The sequence below is a fragment of the Myotis nattereri genome (assembly GCF_964212035.1).
Source record: "Myotis nattereri genome assembly, chromosome: 5".
In the NCBI taxonomy this organism is placed as follows: Eukaryota; Metazoa; Chordata; class Mammalia; order Chiroptera; family Vespertilionidae; genus Myotis; species Myotis nattereri.
The window spans coordinates 30,435,313-30,454,530 of NC_138080.1; the positions used below are offsets into that span (position 1 = coordinate 30,435,313).

At 55.0% G+C, this 19,218-nt stretch overlaps 1 protein-coding gene across 4 annotated transcripts in view; it reads right to left on the reverse strand.

Moving 5' to 3' along the window:
• Window positions 1–19,218, reverse strand: part of CELF5 (CUGBP Elav-like family member 5) — a 43,422-nt gene that overhangs the window by 8,068 nt on the left and 16,136 nt on the right. The window contains exons 1-9 of one of the 4 annotated variants that reach the window (XR_013996069.1): window positions 11,335–11,676; window positions 8,611–8,662; window positions 6,729–6,857; window positions 5,635–5,714; window positions 3,569–3,715; window positions 2,585–2,726; window positions 2,354–2,500; window positions 786–848; window positions 303–389 (exon numbers count right to left, since the gene is read on the reverse strand). Coding sequence is in view for 3 of the 4 variants with exons in the window: in XM_081092557.1 (XP_080948683.1) it covers window positions 303–389; window positions 786–848; window positions 2,354–2,500; window positions 2,585–2,726; window positions 3,569–3,715; window positions 5,635–5,714; window positions 6,729–6,857; window positions 8,611–8,662; window positions 19,080–19,162 (930 nt within the window). In the remaining variant the exon portion in view is untranslated. Of the gene's footprint in view, window positions 1–302; window positions 390–785; window positions 849–2,353; window positions 2,501–2,584; window positions 2,727–3,568; window positions 3,716–5,634; window positions 5,715–6,728; window positions 6,858–8,610; window positions 8,663–11,334; window positions 11,677–19,079; window positions 19,163–19,218 lie in introns of those variants that run through there. The other 3 variants (XM_081092556.1, XM_081092557.1, XM_081092558.1) reach the window with 3 other exon arrangements.

Consider the following 19,218-nt stretch of genomic DNA (forward strand, 5'->3'; position numbering starts at 1 on the left):
TACCGCACCCCCTCTTCCCAACCTCACAATGAGCTTCCTCTCCAAAAATTCAGAGAATCATTCAGGTTTGGAGAGGGCACCTCTATGCCTACGGGGTCGAGCTAGCAGGGTTCGGAGAGGGGGAGTCAGTGCCCCCCCAAACTCCCAGGGACGGCACAGGACTTGAACCCCGGCCTCTCCGTCCCCTGGGCCGAGCTCTCAGCCGCGCGGTTCCCCGAGGACTGGCCAGGGGTGGGGCCTGCAGGCGATGGGGGCGGTCAGAGGGCGGGGCTGGCGCCCGCAGGAGGTCGCGGCCCCCTCACCTTCTCGCTGCTGCTGCTGCTGCAGGAGCGGCGGCGGCTGCGGGATGCTGTGCGCGATGGGCGCGATGGCCGCGGTGGGGTACATGGCTGTGGAGACCCGGAGCGGAAGCCGCGTGAGGCCGGCGGGCGCCCGGCGCGAGGGGGCCGCGGCTAGTTCTAGGGGCGGGGCCTAGGCTGAGGGCCGGGCCAATCGTGGGTCTTGGGAAGGAGGAGGGGCGGGGCCACAACGAAGAGCCGGCCTAGGGGTGGGGCCCAGGCAACAGAGCAGCCCGGACTTGAGAGGCGGGGACACGGGTTAGGGGCGGGGCCAATGCCGACGTTAGGCAGGATCTGAGGGGCGGGACTAGCAGGGCAAAGAGCTGGGATTGGGCCACGGCCAGAAGTAGGAAGAAAGATTAGAAAAGAAAGAGGAAGGGCCGAGCCCTGGGGGCGGGGCTTCTATGGGGCGGGCTTCCTGCGGGGCAGGCCGGCGTGCCTCCCTACCTGTGTACTGCTGGACTCCGGAGAAGGCAGGATGGAGGGTCTCAGCCATGGTCGGGCTCTGAGCTGCGGGCAGACGGAGGGGCTGAGTGGGGCGGGAGCAACATAAGACTTCTACCCACCCCCAGTTCTTAAGCGCGGAAAAGAGAGCAACAGACATCCGCCCCAGCTTCATCTCTGCGTAAACAGTGCACAGGTATGCTTCCCATTTTACAGGTGGAGAAACTGAGGCTCAAAGAGGTGAAGTAACTGGCACAGGGTCACTTAGATCGGAAATGGCAGAAGCCGAACTGGAATCCAGGTTTCTGGGATTCCAGAGAGGTTGACACATGACTCCCATCTCTCTCTCTCCCTATTCCTGGCCCCCTCGCTCCTTCCTTTTATTGTCTATATTCTCCAGGACTCTGCTCCAGACCACCACTCATCCCTATCACTTCCTCTCTCTCACTCCCTACACCTCATTGGCAGTCACCCCATGGACCCCTATGTGGCTATGACCTTCCCAATGGCCCTAGTGGAGGAGTTAAGAGAGGTGAGAGTTTGTCCAGGCCACCAGAGCTGGTGAATCGAGAAAATTCAGCCAAAAGATTCCGTTTGAATGGAGAGAGGTTGCTAGAGGATGGAACAGTGTGTGTGTGTGGGGGGGGGGCGGGGGGGGGTGACTGTAAAGGGGTTGAATAAATGAATTACTTTGGAAAGCTGGAGCAGTTCTGTATCTTGATTGTGGTAGTGGTTACATGAATCTATATCTGTGATGAAATGGTATAGAAACACACACACACACAAGTGCATGTACAAAGCAGTGAAATCTGAATAAGTTCTCCTACTCCAGTTGAGTTCACTGTACACACCAATGTCAGTTTCCTGGTTTTGACAATGTCCCTGTGATTATCTATGATGTTAGCATTGGAGGAAGCTGGGTGAGGGGTACACGGGACTTCTGTGTATTATTTTGGTAACTCCCTGTTAGCCTCAATCATTTCAAAATCAAAATAAATCCTCTTTAATGGTGTAAACACAGATGACTTACTTCACTTCAGCAAGGCGTTGGAACATGTTTGCCTTGAAATCATGGTATAGTGGGAAAGGTGGGACCTCTGCTTCATGAGCTCAAATCAATGCATGGTCAATATTGAGTGAGGGAATGAGTGAATGAATCCTGGTACTGATATCTTTCCAAATAGTAACAATAATTAAGATTGATGGTGCCATTCTTAGTACTAGGTGATGTGTTAATCATTTTTTTATACTGATTTCATTGTCCATGCAACCTCATGAGGTGACTGATGTTATCTGCCCCATTTCACAGATGAGCAAATTGAAACTCAGAGACTTAAAGGAATCAACCAAGGGCCACCAAATCTGAATATGAACCCAGAAATGTCTGGGTGCAAATTTCCTATGTTTAACCTTTTTCTCTGTGCCCCCAGCACATATCTGCTCAGCTGAGATTCCCATTGTTCTGCCTCTCTGTTCCATGGGGCATCAAGACACAGGAAATTATGCTTGTCCTAGAGACACCGTCCTGCCCCCTCATGCTCTCCTAGGCCCTGGGGAACCACCCAAGTTACCTGGGTAGGGCATGAGGCCATTGGCATATACAGTCTCTAGGGCAGGGTGCCCGCCAGGGAAGGGCACGACACCCGCAAAGCTGTTGGTGATGGGAGCCATGAGGCCGGGCACGGCGGCAGTGCTGAGCAGTGGGGGCGAGTGCAGTCCTGCAGAGCAGAAAAACATCATGAGGAGCCTGGGCCTGGTTCTGGCCCTGCCCACCCGTCCTTGGGCCCCTGGCAGACTCTCACCAGAGGCAGGGGCGATGGGTGTGGCAGGCAGCCCATTAAGGCTGACGGCGCCGATCTGCTGGATGTGGCAGGGTGAGAAGGCCACGCCAGGGCTCAGGTAGCTGCCTGAGGTGGACAGGACCGTTGTCTGCTGCTGCATGAGCTGGGGGTGGAGAGGGAGTCAAGATGCACAGTCAGGGTGGCACCTGCCCTGAGGTCATAGGTCCCAGAGGGAGGCCTGGTCCTCCAGTAGCTAGGGGGGTCAGGCTGGATATCTTGGCTTAGGCCAGGGTCAGGGATCAGTCAGGAAATGGGGCTCAGCCTTGGATCAGGGCTCATAGGAATCATGGTTAATCCAGGGATCTGGGTCCAGTCAAGAATGTGGTCTTGATCTAGGATCAGGGATCAGCCAACACTTAACTCAGCCAACACTTAACACTTAACTGAGACTTAGAGGCTCAGTCTGGGTTTGGTCTCTGTTCAGGGTTGAAGCTTGACCTGAATTATTTGGGGGCTGAACATTGGGTCATGTCAGTCCAAGTAGAAGTTCAGCTTTGGCTCAGGGCTCAGTTTATGGCTGGAGGCTCAGCTAGGTGTGGGGCTTGGGAATCAGCCTGGATTTGTGGGCTCAGCCATGGCCAGAATAGGACCCTGAGTCAGAGAGACTAGGCAAGAGACAGAAAGATGGGCAGAGAGCCTGGCCGGTGTGGCTCAGTGGTTGAGCATTGACCTATGAATCAGGAGGTTGCAGGCTCGATCCCCAGTAGGGGGCATGCAGGAGGCAGCCAATTAATGATTCTCATCATTGATGTTTCTATCTCTCTCTCCCGCTCCCTTTCTCTCTGAAATCAATAAAAATATATTTACAATAAAAAAATAAAATAAAGATGGGCAGAGAGGCCAAACCCCTCAACAGAGACTTGGAGAGAGAGAGACTGAGCTGGATCCGCAGAGTAGTCTTGGAAGTCCCACTGGAGACCAAGGCCTGTTTGCGGGGTCACTCACGGCCTGCGCATAGGCACTGTAGGGGCTGAAGGGCAGGGTGAGGGACGGTGTCAGGATGCCCAGCTGGCCCACCATCTGCTGCATGCGCCGTAGTGTTCGCTCCTTGTCTGTGTCGGCAAACTTGACCACCAGGCTGGAGGAGGCACCCTGCGGGAGCAGCCACAAGCAGGAAGGAAAAAAGGAGGGAGGTAACCAGGAATCTGGGGTCCCCAGACCCACACCAGCTCTGGTGAGGGCTACAGATAGCAACAGCTGTTGGCCCTGTCCACGAGCCCCTGCTGCAGACTTTGGGCACCACAGGGAGACAACCTGAAGATCAGAGTCCTGGGTCTTGCAATTGATGATGCAACCACCCCTGCACACAGGTGAGGCATCTGGGCCCAGGAGGCTGTGTCTGGGATACAGTGGAGGACCCTGACTCTCAGGCACACTCCCCCAAACAGGAGGAGCCCTGGCCAGTGTGACTCAGTTGGTTGGATGTTGTCCCATGCACCAACAGGTTTCTGGTTCGATTCCTATTGGGGCACATGCATGGGTTACAGGCTCCCTGGTAGGGGCCGTGCAGGAGACAGCCAATCAGTGTTTCTCTCTTTCTCTAAAAATCAATAACAAATCTTCACACACACACACACACACACACACACACACACACACACACAGGAGAATCCACCTGCTGGAGAGGAACATGGCGGCCTGGGTGGAGGACCCTATAATTGTCACCTACACCTGAGAATGGGTCAGAATCCCGTCACCAGAGAGGAATGGGGCACAGATGGATAACCCTGCAAATGGCACCTTGCACCTGAGAACAGGTTAGATTCCCACCATCAGAGAGGGTGGCAAGCCCCCTTTGATGGAGAGCTCACTCCCTGTTATGCCTGCCAGCCCATCGCTGGACAGCTCTGAGGAGGAGGAAGCCCGACCTGGTGATGAGCTCCATCCTGCCTGTCCAGGGGGTAAACTGGTGCCTGCTCTTCTGAGTCTGCCCTGCACTCCACACCCATTTTCAAGAACTAAGAGGCAAGTTGGTTCTCCAAGGCTGTCTTCCCCATGGGATTTAGACACTTACATACAGTGAAGATGGTTCTCAGAGCCTCCTTCCTGGGGGCCAGGGCCACCCCAGTGACAGGGTGGTCCTTCCCAGCCTCACACCACTGCTGACCCACAAGTTCCTGGCTCCAGTCTTGCCTCTGCTCACCCTTACTCTGGCCCCAAAGAGACATTTCCAACTAAACCGGACATCTTCCCTTCCCTGTCGAACCCCTCTGTGGCTCCCCATGGCCATAGGAGGAATCTGTGTGCCTCAGCCTTGAACTGCAGGCCCCTTTAGCCCATCCTCCCCAGCTCCTCTGGGGCCCCCCATTCCGATCCTGCCTTTGATTTTGTCACTCCCCACACCCTCATGTCCCCCTGCTGGCCTCGGCAAATCCCATCCACCTTCAGGTCTCACCCCTTCTGTATACTCACACACATATACACGTGCTCACACACATTCACTCACCGTGTACGCTCACAGTCATGCACAGCACTCACATATACATGCTCACCATGCATACTCACACATACTTGCACAATGCATTCACATACACATGCACAAAATCCCACATGTACACACCTAAGAATATACAGTCACTATGCACACAATCATATGCCATCACCCACACATACACACATGTACTTATCCACACACATATTCACAAACCCTCACACACACACCTACAGAGGCACATGCATGTACATGTTCCCCCCACATCACCTGGGCATACTCATGCACTCAACATGCTTGCACACATGTACTCACACAGACATGCATGCACTCACATGCTCTCTTAGACACACACATGCAGCCACACAGTGGCAGTACATTCTTTCACACACATACATTCACACATATGTACAATCACACAGACACACCCATTCACATCATCACCAGAACTGCCTCATTTTCCACCTATGCCCACTACGAAGAAGAACCAAGGACTACCAGGTGGCTGGGATGGTAGGAATAGGGCCCCCTTACCCCTTTCCCATGCCCACCGCGTTGGCCTAGGGCAGCTCCTACTCACCGGCATGGTCTGGCTGCCATGGAGGGCGTGGATTGCCGCCTGAGCCTCCGTGTGGGAGGAGAACTTCACGAAGGCACAGCCTGCTCCAAGAGAAGAACAGGGAAGAGGCAATGGGGTATTTCTGGGTAGGTAAGACCACCGAAGCGGGGGCTGGGGACCTTGGATGGCCAGTCAGCATCAGACACATGCAGCCAGAAAGTCAGACAGAGAGCCAGCCAGCCATTTGCTCAGACAGAGAGCTGGACAATGAAGGATGAGACAGTAAGAGAAGCACACAGCCAGCCATGGAGTTTGACAGTCAGCCAATCGGCCATCCATTTAGTCAGAAAGCCAGCCAGCCAGATAGCTGTTTGTCAAACCCACAATCAAGGGATGGGGACAAGCTTAGAGAACACCCACCAGCTACCAACACTAGGAGAGCCAGAGTTGTAATCAGATGTGCAGAATTAAAGTGACAAACCATGAGGCACGGATGCAGAGAAATATGGTCCTGTGCACACCCAGGGAGAGATGCACTCAGACCCAGATGGATTGATGCATGTGACCAGAGTTGGAGAAATGGGGATAAGTCACCATACAAAGGCAGACCCAGCCGACCAATCACATGAGCAGAATCGGGTGGACAGATAGCCAGAAACCACCTGACACACGAAGACCCATACAGAAGTGGTCATTTGGATACCCGGCAGGAAGAGTCAGAGACAGATGCAGGAGGAGTGATACTCAGCCCTAGTCACATACAGTCACATAGGCAGACAAGAAAACATGTCTGTGGAGGTCATTAAACAATCATTCCTAGAAGGTGCAGCCATATAGGAATGGGGGAGTACCTACACAGAACACAGGCAAATCCAGGTGGAAACAGTCCCATGGACAGAGTCAGGTGATGACAGGCATCCCCAGATGGACAGCTAGTAAGGCTAGACTCCACCCACCCGCCCAAGCATCTGGCCCCGCCCACCCCCGGGCCCCACCCACCAGTGCCCCTCCGCGCGGGCCCCGCCCCGGGATCCAACCCCGCCCGCCTCGGGCGCCGCCCTGCCCCCTGTGTCCCCAGCCCTGCCCCAGGGGCAGCTCCAGCTCGGGCCTGTCACCTTTGCTGCTGCCATCAGGCCCCCGGAGCACCGTGCACTCGTCTATGACCCCGAAGGGCTGGAACAGCCGCAGCACGTCTTCCTCTGATTGCTGCTTGTTCAGCATCCCCACAAACAGCTTCCGGTCCCCTGTGGGCGGAGACACCACTCAGACAAGTCCTGGCTTGAAAGCCTCCGGGAATTTCTCCCCTGGGCCCTCCAGTTCTGCGCGCGCCAAGGAGGTAACAGCCGGGCGCTGCCCTGCGTCTCCCACGTTCCTGCACGATCCCATCTTCATGCCTTTGCTCACGCCGTGCCCCTCCTACTCCCCCCCCCCCCCCCGCCCCGTCTGGAATGTCCTTCCTTCAATCCTTCGGGGCGTCTGCACCACTGCTCCCACCTCCCAGTAAAGATGGTCTCTCCCTCCTGTGGTCTCAGAGAACCCACACAGTACCAGGGTTAGGAACTTCCTTGCCTGGCCTAGGTCCCTGTCGATCTCTCTGCCAAGGAGATTCTACAGGGAGGGGTGAGCGCTGATGGCCTCTGCATCCTCCCCGTGCCCAGCAGAGCTCTCTGCCCAACCTTGCGGGGCTCAGGAGGGACTAGGCAATCAATGTTTGTTGAATGAGTGAGGCATGTGTGTGCACAGGACCAAGGGCCTGGGCAGCCTGCAGTCCCCAACAGGTGGAGCTGGAGTGGGGGCCTGGCTGGGACCTGCCCAAGTCTAAGGCCAGCGGTCAGTCTGGGCCAGCCTCTCCTGTGTGAGGTACCCGAGCCCTGGCCCCTGGGGTAGTTGTGCTGCTCCCCTGTAATCAGAGACAGCGGCAGCTTCCTCTCCCCTAGACAGTAAGATGGGTTACTATGGAGACCAGTTTTCTGGCAGCTGTCACTCATGGGGTGGGAGGGAGGGAGACACAGAAGCAGAGAGATTGCAAATCAGGAAGAAAAAGACGTATGAGAGTGAAACAGAGATAAGCAGAGAGGCACAGAGAGCAGCAGAGACAGGAAAGAAAAAGGTAAGGAGACAGACAGGGATATGGGGGGAGAGGGAGCAAGAGAGAGGATACAGAGATGGAGACATGCAAACCCCAGCTCTCCAATCCCTGACCCACACTGGCGGCCTGAAAACAGGCTCCCAGCCCATATTGGCTTCACCAGGCTCTTACACATTTCAAGCTCCAGGGGTCCTAACAGCCCCGTCGCACACCATCCCCCGGCTGGCTGTTCTCCCTCAGCCCCCAATCCACCTGAGATGGGGAGGAGGGACAAAAATCTCCAAGAATTTTTGAATCCCTCTGGGGACAGCCAAGCACCCCCCTCCCTGGGCACACCTCTGCCACACAGTCCAGCCCCTGCAGACACCAGGCCCCAACCTGCACGCCCACAGGCCCGCCTGTTACAGTCAAGCACACACACTTGAACATACATGCCCACGCACAGGCTGGGTGCGCAGCGGTGCATGCACCCCCGCTACACCAGCCTCAGAAACACACATGCATATGTGCACATACTTGCACCTGTCTGCACACAGGTGTGCCCAAGTATGCATGCTTATATACACAGACATACCCACTTGCCCAAACATGCAAACGTTCACACACACACATACACACAACCCCAAAAATCAATCCAGAGCCCTTCAGGGACCCCATCCCCTCTGTGTCTGAAGATCCCCATTACTGATCTCTGAGAGGAATCAGGTATTTCAAGCTCCGGGGCAAGTAGCTGCACCAGGCCTGTGGCCCTGTGGTCGGGAGGAGAGGACAGCAGCCCTGCTTCCTGTCTCCACGCCATTAGTGTGTGAGCAGGCAGGGCACTGCTGCAGCCTTTTGTGCAGGAACCTTCCCTTCTTCCCCCACCCCTCCACCAACCCCCAGCCTGGAGGTCACGGAGAGATGACAACTACCTCCACGACTTTCGCTGTCCGCAGGCTTCACCTGGATTGGCCGTGCCATCTGTGGGAAAAGGGGGTGGGGAGAGGTCAAGGTCGGCAGCTGGAGCAGCGTGGGTAGAAACTTTGCCTGAGCTCTGCCAGGCAACCCTGCCTACCTCCCCGGCCTCAGCATCCCACCAACCACCCGGCAGCAACTAACACTCCACTCAGACCAAATAATACATGGTCCCGCCCACAGGACTTTGCTCACACTGTCTGGAAAACTCTTACTTAGCCTTTAAAACCCAGTAACAATATCCCTTCCGCCAGGAAGCCTTCCTGCCTCCCCAAGTGCCATGAGCTGTTTGCAAAGATATCCCAACTCCGCCAGTCCCTGTATGTGATGTGACTTTGTGGTTCCTCTCCTTGAGAACTGGAATCTATTTTCCTTTTGTATCTGCACTCGGCCATGTGACTTGCTCTGACCAATGGAAGTGAAGTTGTGGGAGTTCCAACCTTGGCCTCAAGAGACCCTGCAGCTTCCACACTTGAGACGCTGAGATTACCAAGCCATTCCAGGTCATGCTGGGGCAAACTATGGGAACCTGGGAGCCCTCATGCACAGAGACGCCCCGCTGACACACAGCACATAGCAGTGAGGCCGTCCTGACCCAGCTTGCCCCAGTTAAGACCCAACTGATTGCAGCTGCATGAATGACCCCAGGAGAGACCAGCAGAACAACTCCCAACCCACAGAATCATGAACAAATAAAGTGATTGGGGTGGGCCATAGTTGGTTTGGCTCAGTGGATAGAGCGTCGGCCTATAGATTGAAGAGTCCCGGTTCAATTCTGTCAGGGACACATGCCTGGGTTGTGGACTCAATCCCCAATAGGGGGCGTGCTGGAGGCAGCTGATCGATGGTTCTCTCTCATCATTGATATTTCTCTCTCCCTCTCCCTTCCTCTCTGAAATCAATAAAAATACATTTTAAAAAACGATTGGGATGGTTTGTTCTCAGAAGTAGCTGACCAGTATACCAAGACTGCTACTTTTGTCAGCTCCCCAAGCCTTGGTGGGAGCACTGTCACACCTGAGTGGACCAACCTGGATTTGTTGTTCTGGACTCTTCTATCCCCTGCCCCTGGCCCTGAAAATGATGTTCAACAGAAGAAATCCACCCCCAGTTCCCACCCCCACACTTACCCAGGCACGGGTATGAGATAAGCTAATGTGAATATTTGACAACAGACTTGAGGGATGTAGGATGGGGGTGGCATTTACTTCTCCGCTGGTCCTAGGACAGAATCCTCTTCCCAACCTGGTATCTCTGGTGAACTCCTACTGATTCTTCAAATCCCAACTCAAAAGCCCCAAGCGGGCAATCCTTCCCCTCTCTGGGTTCCCTCCTCCTCTGCCTCAGGGTAGGACATGTCTAGTGTTGCTCTTCTTCCTCCGGACTGGGGACCACAGCATCACCCCACACAGGGCAGGGCACATGGGAGATTCAGAGGAGCCTGCTGAACTAAGCTAACCAGAAGAAAGGGGTCAACATCCACCAGGACAGAAAGACACCTGGTCCCTCCCCAGCAGGTGTGGGGGCAGCGAGTGCTGGTCCTAGGTCAGACCATCTTGGAGTAGATCCCCACCCGTCCAGAGAAGGTGTTCGATAAATGTCATGTTCTAATCATAGTGCAGCTGCCCAGCCAGCTCGAGAGAGAGGCACGGTTTCACCCCGTTATATAGATGTCAAAGTCAAGGCCCAGAAAAGTTATTTACTATATCCACCAAGGTCACAGTAGGTGAGGTGAGGCACTAGGAGTCCTAGAAGTCAAATTTAGAGATCTTGCCACCCACTCCCATGAGTAGAGACCTCTCTCCAATGTTAAAACCCCTATGTCTTCTTCCCTCAAGACCCTGTCCCAGCTCTGAACCCCCTCCCTCACTGATCACCCCTTTCCCTGGGTCCCCTCCCCCTGTTGATTCCCCTCCCCACTCTAGCTTACCTCCCTTTTTCTGAGTCCTTTCCTTCTCTCTGCTCCCCCCATCTGAGCCCCTCCCACTTCGGACGCCTCCCCCTTCTCTGACAGTGTGTCCCAGGCACCTATGGGCCTGGCTGCCTCCATGTGAACTCAGCCTTGGGAGCTCCAGAACCAGAGAGGCCTCAGCCTCCCCAATCTGGTGTCCCCATTCCGGTAGCCCAACGATCTGCCACCCAGCCACACCCTCAGAGGAAAGGGGGAACAATTCTCCCTTCCCTCACCAACCCCCGCCCCCCCCCCCACACACACACACTGAGCCTTCTCCACCTGGGTACCACACCCTGCTAGCTGGAGGCAGGAGGGGAGATGATTTCAACCAGATGGGACCAGATTCTGGGCTGGGGGCAGACTGAGGTGGTGAAAAGAAACGGGGGGAAAGGGGGCACCTGAGCATCAGCCTCCTGCTTCCCCACCCCTCCCACCTCACCTCCACTGGCCCTCACCTCTTCCCCCCTCCCAGCACCTTGGGCAGATGAGGATGGGGTTGCCAAGGCAACACTGATTCACCACATGGAAGCTGGCAATTGTTGTTACCATGGAAACTGCCTCTTAGGGGCGAGCCTAGCTCCTGCCTTGCACAAAAGAGATATTTAAATATAATCTTCTAGAGATGGATGAGCCAAGAGAGGGAACAAGGGAGGGGGCCACGAGGAGGGAACCTGCCCCCAACACAGCACCCTCAACCCTCACCCCATTCTCATGGCCTGGGTACCTGCTCACCAACTGCGCCTTCAGCTGTGGCTGCAGAGCCTGGGTCTTCCGCCTCCTACTGCAAGGCTCCTTCCCCCTCCAGGGTCAGCTTGGCAGGAGGAGGAGGTCCTGGTCTGCTCCCAGAAGCCAGGGGGGCAGCCCCTTCCTCTCCAGTCCCCCACTCAAAAGCCGAGGCTTGAAGGCCCAGCTATCCACACCCCACAGCCCCGTACCCCGCCTTACCCACCGGCCTAGAGACTCACACCAGGCTGGCTGGCATCCATGTGCCGTGGCCCGCACTGCCGGCCCTGGGCGCACAGGGGCGCATACGCAGCAAAAAAGCTGAGGCCCAGCGCCTCACTCCCTGAGCCCCACTCCCAGGCAGCCCGCCAGCCACTGGCCAGGCCCTGCCCGCCCACCGGAACGCTGAGAAGGTGTGTGGGGGGGTGTCGCGGGGGGGGGGGAGGCAGGTCTCCCCATACCCCCACCTCTCCAGTCACCCCTGCCCACCCTTCCGGTTCTGCCCACCTCCTTCCAGCTTCCTCTTTCCACCTGTCCCACCAAGGTCTCTGCGGAGTGCCCTCTCTCCCTCCTCTACCTCCGGCTCCCCAGTGTTGCATCTCTTCCCTCCCTGTCCCCTCCCTTCCTCTTTTCACTTATTCAACGACGTTCCCAGTGTGCCTCATACTGAGTAATGCTGCGTCCCAGGGAGGACCCCACGTGTCTGGTGGAGGGGAAGACAGAGGCAGATACAGACGCTCCCAGACGCATAGGGTCAGGGTAGGGGCAGAGGGCAGAATCAAGGGCTGGCGAGCCGAGAGCAAAGAACAGCGAAGAGCCGCAGAGCCGCAGACTGTGCTGGGCTGCACTGAAGACGGAAAGTCTGTGTTGGGTTTTGAAGTGAACAGGGGTTGGAGGGAGAGACTTTCTCATGTTGGCGCAATATGTATATCCACGGTCCCAGTCATCTCCAAACAACTTTATGAGACGGGAACATTCCCGTTTTGTGGATGGGCAAGTCAGAAAGAGAAAGAAGCAAGTCCGAATCAGAGGCTCAATCTCCTGCGGAGTTCCTCGGGGGTCCTCTGGGGACCCAGCCACACCTCCAGCCAAGCTCCTGTGGGCTGGGGCTCTGGGGGTGTCTGTGTTTGGGGTGGGCACACATGTTAAGTGACTGGGGTCCAGTCCTTGTTCTGCCCCCCAGCTTTGGCTGAGTGACTTCAACCAAACCATACAGCACTGGGAACACGGAACCCCTTAAGTCTGACCTGTGTCTATTACAGAGGAAACCGCGGCCGCTGCGGGGAGGGCCTGCAGGAGGAGTCTCCAGTGGTCAGGCGGGGCCCAGGAGAGCCTCCTGGGTTTGCAAACTTGTGCCTTTAGAAGATGTGGGGACTCCAGGGGAAGCCCCACCTGGGTTGTTTCTGGGGGGGTGAAAGGAAGGAAGCAAAGTGGACCCCCACTCTGGGCTGCCCACGCCACCATTCCAGCCTCCTCCTCTCCCACTTGGGCCCAGACCAAGCCCCCCTCCACGTCTAGATGCTGCCATGGCTCCCTACTGCCCTTGGGGTAGCATTCAGTTCTTCAGCCTGGCATTCGAGCCTCCTTTGCCACTCAGGCCCAGGCATTCCTCCCATGGGGCCCGGGGGCACTGCTGTTGCACTAACTTGGCTGGAATGTACCCCTCTGAACCCCATTCTCACCTTGAAGAGAACCCCTCAAATTCCACCTCCCCCTGAAGCCTTCCTCTCACTATCTATCTGCTTTGGTTGCTTTGCCCAGACCTTGCTTTGATCAAGGCATAACCCCCAACTTTCTCTCTTCTCTCTCTCTCTCTCTCTCTCTCTCTCTCTCTCTCTCTCACACACACACACACACACACACACACACACACACACACACACACTGTTCCTCCTTGGGGTGAGCTTCTCAGGGCAGGGCTGAGGGTCTCAGTGCCTCCTTACCCAAAAAGACCCAGCACAGAATCCACAAAGAACAGCTGACATGGGACGAGGCAAGACCTATGACTTTCACAGAAAGCAAAGCCTAGGTCCTGTCCCCATGGGCACAGAGCAAGCTGGAGATGTGCTGGGCACCAATGCTCAGCAGGGGAGGTAGCCCACGAGTGTGTGCCAGGCCATGTCTACACTATCCCCCCTTCTTGGGAAGCAAACAGGCTTGAAAAGGCAACACGACTGGCCAGGAGTCCTATAGCTTGTCTTGCCTTGGATGGTCCGGTCATTCATTCAGCATAGATTTACCAAGTTCCCATCGTGTGCTTAGCACCTGGCAATGTGTCACCTCACAGGATCCTCAAAACACTCCTATAGTCCCATTTCACAGGTAAGTAAACGGAGGCCCAGGAAGGTCAAAGCATTAGATGTTCAGCCCCTGGGGGCCCTTTGCTCATTTGCAGGTTTGAATTGATGCTGAGCCAAGTCATGGGGTGTGGGTGTGGCTCCTGCAAGGGGGGCGCCTCAGAGACTCCTCTGTGCACAGAAAGGGTTTTCAGGAAGGGTTTGGGGGGGACCCACAGCTGAACAGACAAACACATCCCTTTCAGAGGTGCTCAGATAAGCAGTAGGGTGGCGACCAGATCTGGGGTGTCCCTTGCCCCCAAGACCTTCATGACGAAAAAGATGGTGTTGCCTTAAACAGTCTGAGAGACAGCAGCTGGCCACACTGGTCTCTGCTGTGGGACCCATTCCACTTCCAGGAACCCCAGCCTGGGGTTTGACAGCCCAGCTGAGAACTTCTGCTGGGCTCTGAGGCACTTGCTCCGCCTGGATTCAGGGTCCTGGGTCCATTCGGGCTCTATTCTGGGATTCTGTTGTATTCAATTTAGGATCCTATTCCAGGACGCTGAGATTTGATTAAGCTGTGTCCCCCACGGACCCTACTGGCACACGAGGAAGGAACTGGAAAGGGGGGTCATTCTTACTTCAGAAAGAAGCATCAGGGGAGGGGGAGCTCGGCTGTTTCGTGGTGTGGGCGCACAGGGCAAGCAGGTGACGGCTCACTCCCTTCCTGGTTTGACCGAGGGGAGCCGGTGGGTAAGAGAAGGGGCCCATGCAGGTCACCCAGCAGGTGAGAGGCCTGCCGCTGTATCTCACTTTTTATCAAGAGATAAAAAGACAAGTGTCCGCTGTAGAATGCCTTCCCCAACTCACACATGCACACGGGGATTCGGGCGGGCAGTGCAGGGGACAGGAGAGGTGATGGCTGTCGTGATTTCTAGATGATTCAGCTCTGGCCCCTGGCTCCCCGCTGTGTGTGCGGGCATGTGCGGGCACAAGGGCCACAGGGCGGGTGTTCCAGCACGAGGCGACCTCATGAGGCTCTGTCTTTTGGTGGAGATCCCTTGGGGTGAGGGGGCTCAGACTTCGGTGTTCAGAGGCAGCGGACAGGTGCGGGGGCCTTCTGCCCCCAGCAGCCCCCTTCCACCATGCCGTCTGCCAAGGAGCCTCCAGATCTGGTTCTGCCAGGCTGGTCCCACATCTGTGGGTGTCCTCGGGGGAGGGTGGGTCACCCGGAAAGTCACCCCTTAGCTAATCAGAAGCCAAAGATACACACACTTAGGGAGGGCTCAGAGCTTCTGGGTATGTGCCGGTGGGCATGTGCCCACCAGAACCAAGCACGGAAAAGGACCTCTATTTCGAACAGCAGAAACTAGGAACACCCCACATGCCCACCAGCAGGAGGAGGAACGATACACTGTGTATTCATGTCGTGGAATGCTTCACGGCAACAGAAAAGTACCCATTACAGCTGCGTGCGATGCTGGCTCTCATTAGCATCATACTAAGTAGAAACATGCAGACGGCCTTCCACATCATATGATTCCATTCACTTTGGGTTAAGAGGAAAACAGGAAAAACCCATCTAATATTTTAGCAATGTATTGGCAAGTGCTGGGACCCTGGAGAAAAGCAGGGGCTGGGGACCAGAAAGGTCAGAACAGTGGCTCCTCCAACAGAAAGAGAGGCTGGGCTGGGGCTGGGCTGGGGGTTCCTGGGATGCCGCTTGTGTAGTGACGAGGCGGGTGCTTGCTTTATCGTCGTTTGTGTTGCATGCACTTTTCTCTAAGTGTGTAGTATTTTGCAAACTTTAAGAAATAATCTTCAGGCCGAAACCAGTTTGGCTCAGTGGATAGAGCGTCGGCCTGCGGACTGAGGGGTCCCGGGTTCGATTCCGGTCAAGGGCATGTACCTGGGTTGCGGGCACATCCCCAGTGGGGAGTGTGCAGGAGGCAGCTGATCGATGTTTCTCTCTCATCGATGTTTCTAACTCTCTATCCCTCTCCCTTCCTCTCTGTAAAAAATCAATAAAATATATTAAAAAAAAAGAAAAAGAAAAGAAATAATCTTCAGAAATCATGCTGTACTCCTGGGGGATGCTTCCCAGGCCTGCTGGTGGTCCCAGGGGTCCCTGCATCCGCAGGGTCCAACTCTGAGCCGCTGCCCCCTTATTTCTCAAACATCAGCCCTCACCTCCCGGAGGCTAGGGACCAGCTTTCTCTTACCCACCGTCTCCCCTCTGCCACACCAGCCCCCCTGGCGGATATGGTCTTAGATGAGGGGCCCCAAGAGTGCTGGGCAACAGTGACCATTCACACCCAGGCTCCATGTGGAGGCTGAGGAACTGAGACCCAGAGAGGAGAGGGTATTGCCCGAAACGCCTCACCTCCCAACAGTGAGCTGGCATCCAAGAGAGACCTCGATCCCTGCAATCTAGATATGTAATAACACTGCATCCTGTTCCCGGGTCTAGAACATTCTGGGTCTGTGCTATCCAATACGGTAGCTGACTCCTGGCCTAGGATACTCCAGGACTGCACTGTTCGGTAGGCTAGTGGGCTCCTAGTCTAGAACATTCTGGGTCTGTGCTAACACAGTAGCCAGCCTCTAATATAGAACGTTCTAGATTTGATCTGTCCAATGTGGTAACCACCAGCCACATGTAGTCACTTAAGTTAAAGTTTACATTTATTAAAATTAAATAACATTAAAAACTTAGTTCCTGAGTCATATTTGCCACATTTTCAAGGCTCAATAGCCACGTGGGCCTAGTGGCCACCATACTGGACAGCACAGACAGGACATGTCCATCATGGGAGAAAGTTCTATGGACAGCACGCGTCTAGAATGGCGAATTACAGCCTTATCCTGAGCCCCCTGCCTGCTTTTGTAAATAAAGTTTTATTAGCACATAGCCACGCCCATTCATTTACATCGTGTCTGAGGTGACCCTGGGCTTAGAACATTTTAGAACCATACTGTCCAATAAGATAGCCACCAGCCACATGTGGCTACAAAGCCCTTGAAATGGGGCTTGTGTGACTGGGGAATGGGATTTTAAAATTTGTTTAATAATAAGTAATAAACTATACTGACTGCCTGCTGAAATAATAAGATTTTAGAGATATTGGGTTAAAATGAAATATAGCATTAAAATTCATTTTACCTGTTTCTTTTTCCTTTTTAAACGTTGCTACTGGAAATTTTAAATGCTGGGTGTGGCTTGCATTATATTCCAGTTAGCACTGCTCACCAGCTCTTTTCCTAACCAGGACTTATCCACCTGGCGCCACTGACTTGGGCACATCATTCTTTGTTGTGGGCCGTCTTGTGCCCTGCGGGGTGTTGTGCAGCATCCTGGCCTCTACCCACAGCATCTTCCAGTCTTGACAGTGACAAATGTCCCCAGACATTGCCCAGTGTCCCTTGGGAGCCGAATCGCCCTGGGCGAAAACTCCTCCTAAACTAATGTAAACTCTTCCGTTAGACAACAGAGGCTCTCGTGTGCTCTCAACAACACACCAGGCACGTTCCTGCCTCCGAGTCTTGGTACACTCTGTCCTCACACCACCCCCATCTTCATCTCCATCTGCCACAGTCCTCCCATCTCCCAAAACTCAGCCCCAATGCTCCCTCCTCCAAGAAGCCACCCTGTTTGCTGTCTACTGAGTCTGCCAAGCAGGTCAGCTGTTTCTCCCTGGTGATGCTGCCCCAGGGCGCCCTTCCATCTGGCCGTTTGTTTTGTGCTAACCTTCCGTAGCGGGTTGAATGATGGTCCCCCTAAAATATACCCGAGTCCTAAACCTCTGGAACCTGGGAATAAAATGAGACCTTACTTGGCCCTAGCCAGATAGAGCGTCGGCCTACGGACTGAAGGGTCCCGGGTTCTATTCTGGTCAAGGGCGCACGCCTGGGTTGCGGGCTTGATCCCCAGTAGGGGGCCTGCAGGAGGCAGCCGATCATTGATTCTCTAAAATCATTGATGTTTCTAATCTCTCTCTCCCTCTCCCTTCCTCTCTGAAATCAATAAAAATATGTTTTAACAAAAAAAATAATCATAATAAAATTAGGCCTTATTTGGAAAAGGGGTCTTTATGAATGGAATTAAATGACAGATCTAGAGATGAGCTCATCCTGGACGTATGGTCAGCCCTAAGTCCAATGGCAGGTATCCTTATACGAGAAAGGCAGGGGACATTGGAGAGATGCAGACACAGAGGAGAAGGCCCTGTGACAACGGAGGCGGGAATGACTGGAGTAATGAGTCTACAAGCCAAGGAACTCCTGGCAGCCACCAGAAGCTGGGAGAGTCACAGAAAGGATTCTCCCAGAGGGAGTGCAGCCCTGCTGGCACCTTGGTTTCTGATTTCTGGCCCACAGAACTGTGACACAATATATTTTTGATGCTTTAAGTGCCATGGTTTGTGGTGCTTTGTTAAGCAACCCCAGGACTCCAGTAGTTGGAAGGAGGGTTTTGAAAACTGAAATCAAACCAGGTCATTCCTCTGCTTGCCACCCTCCCATGGCCCCACTACCCTTGGAATAAAATCCGAACTCACGGAGTCCTGTCCCTTCCTCTTCCCCACCCTCCTTCCACCCTCCTCCTCACTCCATGGCCTCACTCTGCTCATCCCCTCGGTGCTCCTCAAAGGCACTGAGTTTGGTCCAGCCCGAGGCCGCTGTACTGGCTGTGTCGTCTAGCACGGACGCCCTTTGGGCAGACAGGCTCCCTCCCTCCCTCAGCCATCAGGTTGCCTCCTCAGAGAGGCCTTCCCTAACCACCTGGTGCATCTATCACCCACTGGGGCGGCACACCCCAGACTTCCTGCTCCCAGCATTGATGGATACAGGTGCCCCAAGCAGCTCCTGAGTGCTTTTGCTGCTGAAGGGTCTCTGAGAATCCAGAGAGAATGGCAAGCTCCACCCCCAGAGCCACGAATCTCACTGTGGTTCCTTCACTTTCCAGCAGGAGGTGCTGCCTGGAGACCAGGCTCACTTGGCTCAGGGGACCTCTGCCCACCCAAAGAGGACAGGGCTGAAAGAGAGACCTGGCAGGTACAGAGCCTGGGCCGACCTCCCCTTGGGATGGAAATCCTGCCCAAGCAACCCCCAAATCATGGGGCTGAAGCTCTATTTGCTTCGATGTTCCTTTAACACTCTAGGCACAATTCTGCCTCAGGGCCTTTGCACGTGCTGCTCCCGCTGCCGGCTAATGCTTCCTCATCTTCAGGTCTCACACCCTCAACCAGTGCCACCTGCATAACCACACACAGCCACTCCGGTGTGACGCCTGGGCCCAGTGTGCAGTAGGCACTCAATAAGTGCTCACACTGGTGATCATTTCTGTCCCTCTGAACCTATACCTCTTTCTGAGTCAAGACACTGCTGATCCCAAGAAGGGCCTTGGCCTTCCCCAGGCTGAGAGCCACCCCTCCGTTCCCCCCGCTCCCCAGGCAGCATCCAGACTCACCCCGGGCAAGGTCTTCTGTTCGTGCAGAGCAGTCTGAGCTTTGATGGCGGAGTCCCTGGCACAGTAAGTGAGGAAGGCACAGCCTGGAAGGGAGAGAATGGGGGTGTTAAGAGAAAGGGATGCTGTGCACCCATGTTCG